Source organism: Sipha flava, unplaced genomic scaffold, assembly GCF_003268045.1.
Source record: "Sipha flava isolate LNK unplaced genomic scaffold, YSA_version1 104_pilon_pilon, whole genome shotgun sequence".
Classification (NCBI taxonomy): Eukaryota; Metazoa; Arthropoda; class Insecta; order Hemiptera; family Aphididae; genus Sipha; species Sipha flava.
The window spans coordinates 2,002,992-2,011,885 of NW_020271718.1; the positions used below are offsets into that span (position 1 = coordinate 2,002,992).

The 8,894-nt window shown below is 28.9% G+C and overlaps 1 protein-coding gene across 2 annotated transcripts; it reads left to right on the top strand.

The window, feature by feature from the left end:
• Nucleotides 1-38: 38 nt before the first annotated feature.
• Nucleotides 39-3,918, top strand: LOC112683634 (cyclic AMP-responsive element-binding protein 1-like). Of its 2 annotated transcripts, XM_025554760.1 has the most exons (8): nucleotides 39-163; nucleotides 962-1,076; nucleotides 1,164-1,307; nucleotides 1,475-1,592; nucleotides 1,664-1,753; nucleotides 2,465-2,599; nucleotides 2,660-2,753; nucleotides 3,385-3,918. In XM_025554760.1, exons 2-8 carry the CDS (start codon nucleotides 987-989, stop codon nucleotides 3,530-3,532), a joined length of 819 nt encoding a protein of 272 aa, XP_025410545.1. In that variant the 5' UTR covers nucleotides 39-163; nucleotides 962-986; the 3' UTR covers nucleotides 3,533-3,918. The 2 variants fall into 2 exon arrangements, with proteins under 2 accessions (XP_025410545.1, XP_025410536.1); XM_025554751.1 differs by lacking the exon at nucleotides 39-163 and having other exon boundaries at nucleotides 987-1,076; nucleotides 1,164-1,310; nucleotides 3,385-3,532.
• Nucleotides 3,919-8,894: the final 4,976 nt, after the last annotated feature.

Here is an 8,894-nt window from a genome sequence, read left to right on the forward strand (position 1 = left end):
TGCGTCGGCCGTGTTCCTGTTTTGATGACGCAGAATTCCGTGCGCGCCGCCCGTACCCCACTCCGCCGTCAGACGTCATTTGACGTGGCTTCTACGTAGCATTCGCTCGGGCCAGTCGGATCGCAGGACCAAGCTCTCGTACGACGTAACATTGTGACTGCTGGTAAGTAACGGCGGCGGCGGCGGCAGCGGGCTTACGGGACCGTGCGCGTTCGCTATATACCTTGTTGTGTTGTCATCACTCCCGTGTGTCGTCTCCTCCGTCTCTCTCTCTCTTTCTCTCACCGTCGTGTCCGTTTTCGTTATTATTATTATTATTATTATTATTACTACTACTATTACTTTATCGTACGTCTGTTTTTATTATTATTATTATTATTATTACTTCTACTATAATTGTTCGTCGTCGTTCTCGCGTTTTCGTTTCTCGACCATGTTTTCCCCGTGTTTTTCTCGGCTTGACATCACTACCTGCAACCGCAACACTTTGCGTCGTACCGAATCGCACACGATGTTCGTTTATCATCCGTCGTAGTATCGCGCACTCGATCGTGGTCGTTGCCGGTCGTCAACGGTACGTGGTGTGTGTCCGCTGTTATCGCAAGCGATGTCGTGCGGTCGAATGATGTGAAAACTGATGCGCGGTACGCACGTACGCACGCACTTACGACATACGACGGAGGGAGTTGGAGTGAGAGTGAGAGCAGGAGTGGGAATTGACGGAATAATATTACATTTTTTGGCGCGGAAGTAACGTGTGAATGAGACTTTTTAAGTCGAACGTTACGATTCGTCCTACGTCTTACACCGCCAAGACATCTTCTGTTGTGATACTCTTCCACGGTAATTGTCCATGCGGCCTTGATAGGCTACTCCAGTTCCTGGCATCTGCCAATCAATCCTATAAACTGTTGGTCGTGCAGCACCATTATATGGATTTTATTTTACATGTTCGCCATAGGACATAACAACGATCTCGTTGTGTTATGGACGGTATGGTAGAAGAAAATGGGACCAGTGGTTCAGTTGATGCCCTTGTCTCGCAGGGTTCTGGTAACCCTATCGTTGTCACATCGGTAAGTCATCAATGTCAATAGTTACTCGGTGCTGTACTAGTGGCTTATGTTTGTTTTTTGTTTTGATCTGCAAATGTTTGTTGACAGGTGCACTCAGTCATCCAGGCAAACCAACAGTCTGTCATCCAAACTGCAACACAGGGCACTATGATCACTAAAGGCAATGTTATTCTATTAAGTAAACCGAATTCAGTAATACAAACCACTCAAGGAAATCTGCAAACCCTTCAGGTAGTAGTATATTTTTATTTTTTTATTATAAACATTGATTTCTATCAAAATGTTATCAAATATGAATTTTATTTTCAATTCTATAACAGCTATATGAGTGATTTTGGATGTATATTTTACCATTTACCTGTTTACTATAGTTTATATAAATGTTTTCTTTACTTAAGGTTGTTGAAGCTGGTAGCGATGAAAGTTTATCAGCAAATGAAGATAGTCCTAAAAGAGTTCGCCATGATGCCCTGACTAGGAGGCCATCTTATCGAAAGATTTTAAATGATATCGCAGGTTATTTGGTCGTGTACTTATTTTAAATCACTAAAACACGTTTAATTGTGACAGTAATTTATTGTGTTTAGGAGGAAAAGTTGAATCGTCAGGTTCAGATTGTGATTCAAATCTCGATAGTGAATTATCTTCAAATTCACTGTCTGCTCATTACCAAACTGGTGAGTTTAATGTTTATATTAATAATATATATGTCAATTCATTGTAGTTTTAAAGTTTAATTACTATTCTTAATAGAACTTAAACATTAATCATAAGTCATTCTCATGTAACATCATTAAATTATTACGGTGGGCATATATAATAGCTATAACTAATAATAATAATAATAGCATATGCATTAGTTAGTAGAAGAAAAGAATAAATGTTTGAAATATTGAAATTATTTTGGTTTCATCACATTTTTATATTATTAACTTAGTTGACTAAGTCAATTTTATCTATAAAAGTAATTAGTGTTATTAAAATATAAAGTTTTCAATTTATTTAATAATTAGTTTTATTGACTTATATTTTTAATTTTTGTACTTTTTGAACAATTATAATAGTGTAGACAAATTATAACAGATTTATTATGTTGAGCATGCCTTTTTTTACCTCTAGCTATGTTATCACATTCAATTTGATATGAGTTAAATATTACATTTTAAAACATATATGTGTTGTATTGTTCAGTACAATTTTTATCTATTATTAACAGTATGGTTTACATATTTCTTTTTTTTGTGTAAAAGGTTAGGTTATAAAAAATTAAAACTAATGAGTTTTTGTTATACATTAAATCTTATTACTTATTATTACTACTGATATTTTAATTATTTCAAGCCATTATCCAAGGCTTGTGTTTAAATAATCATTCTTCTTTATTACAGTTTTACCTCCAGCTGCAATTCAGTTAACTCAAGGAGAAATGCATAGTATGCCGACTTTAACAATGTCTAATCCAACGTCTACCGGTGGTACTATATTGCAGTATGCTAGTCAAGATGGACAATTTTTTGTGCCTGGTAATACATTCTCTAAATTTAATTTAATTTATGAAATTAACATTATGAAAATAATTTTAGTTGTTACCCAAGGAGGAAGTTCTACTTTAAATACAAGTTCAATGGTACCTGAAGATCAAGTTAAAAAACGGGAAATGAGGCTATTAAAAAATAGGTAAATAATTTTATCTTATACTATTAATGTTATCTAGAGCTGATTCCTTTAACAGCTACATAAAATTATATTTATAAATTCTGATTATTTGCCATTATGTGTATTGGTATCTATACGTATTAATTTCTAGTGATTATTCCCTTATAACTTAGAAAACACCCTTTTACAACAACCTATTAGGTATTATAATAATCGTATATTTCTTCACATCAAAATAATTTTTAATTTATAATTATTAATCTAACCTAACCTATAAAGTTATTCAAATAAATATTAGAAACTTATATTTGTCAAACTGTTGAAATTCTGAGTTAATTATTAGTTGATTTATATTTGAAACATAGTTAATTTAAAAAAAAATAAAATAATTTTGAACATATCCCTTAACTTATTATACTATAGGTCGAATGATAACAAATGTCACACCTTTGGTGCTTAAGTTAGTTTGGAATTCAAACTTAATACTAAAGAAGTATGAATATAAATATTGTATAATTTATCAGTATGAACAAGTTTTTTTTTTTGTATTACATAAGTCAACAGCAAAAATATTTGCTTGAAAATATAATAAATAATTATGATAGCTAATTTAATATGGCTGTAGTGATTTGTATTTTATTTTATCTTACAGAGAAGCAGCAAGAGAATGCAGACGAAAAAAAAAAGAATATATTAAATGTTTAGAAAACCGTGTATCTGTATTAGAAAATCAGAATAAAGCACTAATTGAAGAGTTAAAAACGCTAAAAGAACTTTATTGCCAAACAAAGACTGAATAGTGATAGTTTTTGAATCTTCAAATTTATAAGAGAAAACATTGTACCAGTCATGACCAAAATTGCATGCTTGACGTGATATTTACAAAAATCTTGTAAGCTCATTTTAATTTATATGTTTAATTTTTGGTTATTTAAAATCAATATACATTTTGAAAATGGTTTATTTTTGCTAAAAACTCAAGGAATTAGTAAAAGGGTCTATTCATCAGAGAAATCGGTGGCCAATTCCATATGAACAATTTTATTCTTTATCTTATTTTTGAAATTTGATGATGTTATAACTGCCTGCTAAACAACATCACAGCAAATGAGTTTTTATATTATTCAATGCCAATTCTTGAGATTTTTATGTATTCTTTATATTATTTATTTAGTGACTTAAATATAATCTAGTCTAGCTATTTTTTTTTTTTTTTTTTTTTTTTTGGTTCATTGTACTATAAAAACTATATATTTTTGTTTTGTTTACTGGTAAGGGGAGACTATATATTGAAAATTAATTGTTTCTTTTATTTTTACAAAAAGTGATAATTAATTTTTAAGTATTAAATAATGATGGAATTTAATGGGTTTATTTCAAATTTCAAATTATTTTTACTAAAATATTCTAGGTTTGCATATTGGGTCATGATATTTGATAGAATTATTTTTTATACTGACGTCTCAAAAGTTTAGTTACCTGCTGTATGGTTAATTTAACATAATATTTATAAATTATATTGTATAAATATATTTATCATAGTATATTAAAATTGTGTTCTTAATAATATATAGATTGATTATTTTATCCTCAAATAAGGTAAATTTTGTACACACATATTTTTAAACATATTTAAAACAATGTTGTTTGCCATAATTTTATTTTATAACCAGTAATTAAAACTTTGAAAACTGTTGAAAAAAAGGGTGTTGGCAAGATTACTGTAGAAAAATCAAAATTAATATCTCATAAATAGAGTTTGTTTTAAATATGGACAAATATAACTTAAACAACTAATGAAGAAAAAATATTTTATTATAATGAAACAAAAACCAATATCTTTTAAATTGTGTAAGGTCTTTTATTGTTCACCAAAAATCAAACTTGAATTAATTTCTGTTTCTTTTTTTCTTTATTTGCTTTTCTTTAATGTTAATGTTGGAATTGACTACCATTTATTATTTAATATAATTCAGTCACATTTTTTTGATTCGCATGCAGAGTGGACTACTATGTTTTTCTGATTTACCATTTATCTAACAGGAAAATGTAAAAGTATAGTAGCCCATCTATGTGTGTGTATTTTTATGTGGTATAATTGTTGAAACAGAACAATAAAATATTTTCCTAGAGATTAGATATCTTTAATTTTTAGTTTGTAGGAATGTATATATTTATGTTTAGGCTTTGTTTATTATTATTATTTTTATTATTATTATTATTATTATTATTATTATTTTTTTATTATTGTAAATTGAGTAAAAATGTTGTAATTTTTTAATTGTAAATTTGTTGTCGATTAGAAGAAAAGATTATTTATGAATATATTACGAATTTGTTAAATGTGTATGTGTATAATCAATAATCATATATTTATTTATGTATGATAATGGTTAATATTTTTTAATACTATTTTGATAAAAGCATTTACTTTATAAATGAAGATATAATTATGATTAAATTATTTATATGGACTAGATGATATAATCAATCTAAATTCTGAAAATAAACCAAAGATTAAAAAGCTGAAAACCAATTTTTTTACTGAATACATGTTTAATTATTTATTAAAAATTTGTTAAATAGATGGCTAATTTATATGATTATTTAGTCTATTTTTTTATTTTTTTTTTATCTTTTTGTTATTCTTATTTTATGCTCATGCTATATAATGATGTTAAGGTGCATTTACATGTACAAGTAAGCTATTGAATCCAGTTTGGTTTTATTAATACTTTTTCTTAATATCATTCCTGTAAGTTTGTATAAAATAAGAATTTTAAACTATTTGGTTATAACTAATAATTATACTACAATTTCATGTATACAACAAATTCAATATACTCATATTTTCCGCCTTGATTAAAAATATGGGGTTAGAAGTAATTTTTCTATTTTTTTTTTCACCCAATATGTATAAAATATTTGCTACTACTATGGTAAATCTGTTTTCTGCTGGAATTAGAAAATATGATCAGGTTATATTTTATATTTTTGATACATGTCGCTGATTTAACTTTTGATGTTGAATTTTGTCAACATTAATTTTGAACGTCTTAACACCTGTAGCTATAATTTCTAATGTACACTGATATCAAAATATACCTATTATACATAAAAAAAAATTAAAAAAAAATAAGATCTACTGAAACATTAATTATTATTATTTTTATTAATTATCATTGTCTTGTATTGTATTTTTCAGATTGTGAGTGAAGTAAGGAATTTATTAGTTCTACTAGAATATTATGTTTGTTTTGTTATATTAATTTATTTTTTATTTCCGTCTATATGATTTCATTTAGTAGGATTGATTTGATTATTAAAATGAAGAATAGTGTCTGATCACAGACATTGTCTAATTTGTGCAAATAATTAGTCATTATTTGAACATCTCAATAGCTGTATGAATAACTTTTAAAACTATTTTTTTTTTAAAATTACAAAAGTATACAGCCAAATTTAAGTTTAGTAAACAATTGGTACCACTTTCAACTAAATCAATTTTCTTTTTTTAAAAAAATTATTCGATGAGACGACATTTTCTTTAGTAATGCTAATTTTAACAAAATGTTAATTTTATTTTTTTTCTTGATTTTTTGAAAATAGTTTTTTATTTTATCTAATTTTTTATCGTAACATGACAATAAAATTAATTTAGTTGGCAAAAGATCTAGAAAATTTAAATTAAAGTTTCTCGTAAATTTGTTTTTCTTGTATAAAAATAAATATCGAAAATCCTTAGACATAATTATCATTTAAATTTAAAATATTTTTAACATGAAAGTTTGCACTGCAGTTGGTAGCTTAAAATATATATAACTTTCAATTTTAGTACTTAAAGCTTGAAATTTGAGTAAAATATTTTCACAATTTTTTTTTTTTTCAAGCAGAAATATAATGTTAAGAGGACGTCACACTCTTATGTGTTGTCTCCGTCTGACATACATTCAACATAGGAAATTTGCGTTCAGTGATTCAAATGTAGTGATATTAGATTTAATATTAGAGTAAACTGATCTATAATCAAACTTTAAGGAAAAAATATTTGTGTTTTGTTAGTCGGTTTTTCCGATATTTTAATTTTTTACCGAGCTATGATGTTTTTTTAAGTGTTACAATTTACATACTTATAACACGCTGAAAAATTAAAATATCGGAAAAAACCGACCAACAAAACACAGATAATGTTCTTCCTTTAATGTTTGATTATAGGTCAGTTTACTCTAATATTAAAGATAACTTCACTACATTTGAATCAGTAAACGCAAATTTGCTATGTTGTACGTATGTCAGACGGAAACAACAGATGCAGGTGTGATGAAAGTGGTGAACATTTTTTATAATCATTAGAATATTGACGAAACCGGAAATTTCAACGAAATTCGTTTAATTTTTAGAATTTCGGTGTATATGCTATTTTGTTGCCTAAAGAGTAGTAACTTGAAATATTAACTGTAAAGTTTGCATATATAGACAATGCATTATACTTATTTAGGTTTTGATCAAATTAATTACAAAATTATGAGGTTCTTATATTTATAATTTTAAGACAAGGAAACTTATCTACCTGTCCTTCACTCATAATCTTCTTTCTTATGTTACCTTTACACTCTCGTCGAGGTAAGACGAGCACGAGAATGTAGTCTGTCCACTCGTGCCAACTGCTCTCTACTCCGAGACGGTTTTTTGGTCGCGAGATAAGAAGTAGGTACTAATTAAACTCCTCGTACTTCTCTCACTCGTCACTGTGAAATACGAATTAACACTGGGTCGACAGTTTTTTTTTTGTTTGTCATTAATTTTATAATTTGTTGATGTTTATGTATTATCAGTGCTCGACTTGAAGGGGAAAGGAGAATTCCCAACTAATTTTCAGAAACATTAGCGTCCCCCTATTATTATTACGTTAAAATTATAACGATTTACAAGTTTTGGGGACGGTATTCTTTTTTAAAAGTAAACGTAAAAAATGCTCCTTCTTTGATTTTGACAAGTCGAGCACTGTGTATTATTTTAATTATTTATATTGCATGAGTGGAAAAGTGAATTATCAATACGATTTACAGAGTATTATTAATCTTAACTACCTATTTTATGGGATACAAAGCATCGTTGGTATCAAGGCAAGGCAACAGTGAATAATCTCGGGACATGGTTGGTAATAATTTGATAATATATTAATTGAAAAATGAAAACAATTCAAACTTAACGAAGTTTCATGGATATTTAAGAAAGAAAAAAAAGAAGTAGGTAGGTACGTCGATTTGCCAGAATTATTTGTTTGTACCTTATCGAGTATGGTGTTCCAAAATGATTCATCCGATTTAAAAAAATCATATTTATTGTAAAATTTGTTTAATCATGTTAGAACTAATTTTAAATTTTAATGGATTATTTTAAGTTTTAGGTACAATGCTTATAAATGTTCAATGTGACCCCCCCCCTTACTTGCACGACACACATCTAAGCGATATTCAAATTCTTCATAAACCTGTTGAAACATGTCGACTGTAACCAAGTTGATGGCGTCTGTAATGTGACTTTTCAATTCGTCAAGATCTTTTGTAGGGGAGGTACATACACAATGCTTTTTATGTAACCCCAGAGAAAAAAATCACAGATTGTAAGATCCGGCGAACGGAGCGGCCATGGATAAAATGTAGCGTCATTAGCACTACAGCGACCGATCCATTTCTGTGGTAGCTGATCGTTAAGAAATTTGCGTACTTCTAAGGACCAATGTGGTGGTGCTCCATCTTGTTGTAAAATGAAATCATTTCCATCGGCTTGCAGTAGTGGGAATAATCAATCCTTAATCATTTGTAGGTATGAAGTTCCTGTTATTGTGTTCTCATCAAAGAAAAATGATCCGTACACTTTCTTTCTGGAAACAGCGCAGAAAACGTTAAGTTTGGGCGAATTCCTTTCATGTTCGACAACTACCCGTGGATTCTCTAACCCCCAAATTCGCACATTGTGACGATTTACCTTCCCATTCAAATGAAAAGTGGCCTCATCACTGAAAATGATACGACAGAAAAACTGTTCTACCTCTTCACTCTTCTCAAGAACAAATGTACAAAACTCAATTCTCTTTTGCATATCACCGTCATGGAGAGCCTGCAACAATTGAATTATGTATGGTTTAAGTCTCAGGCG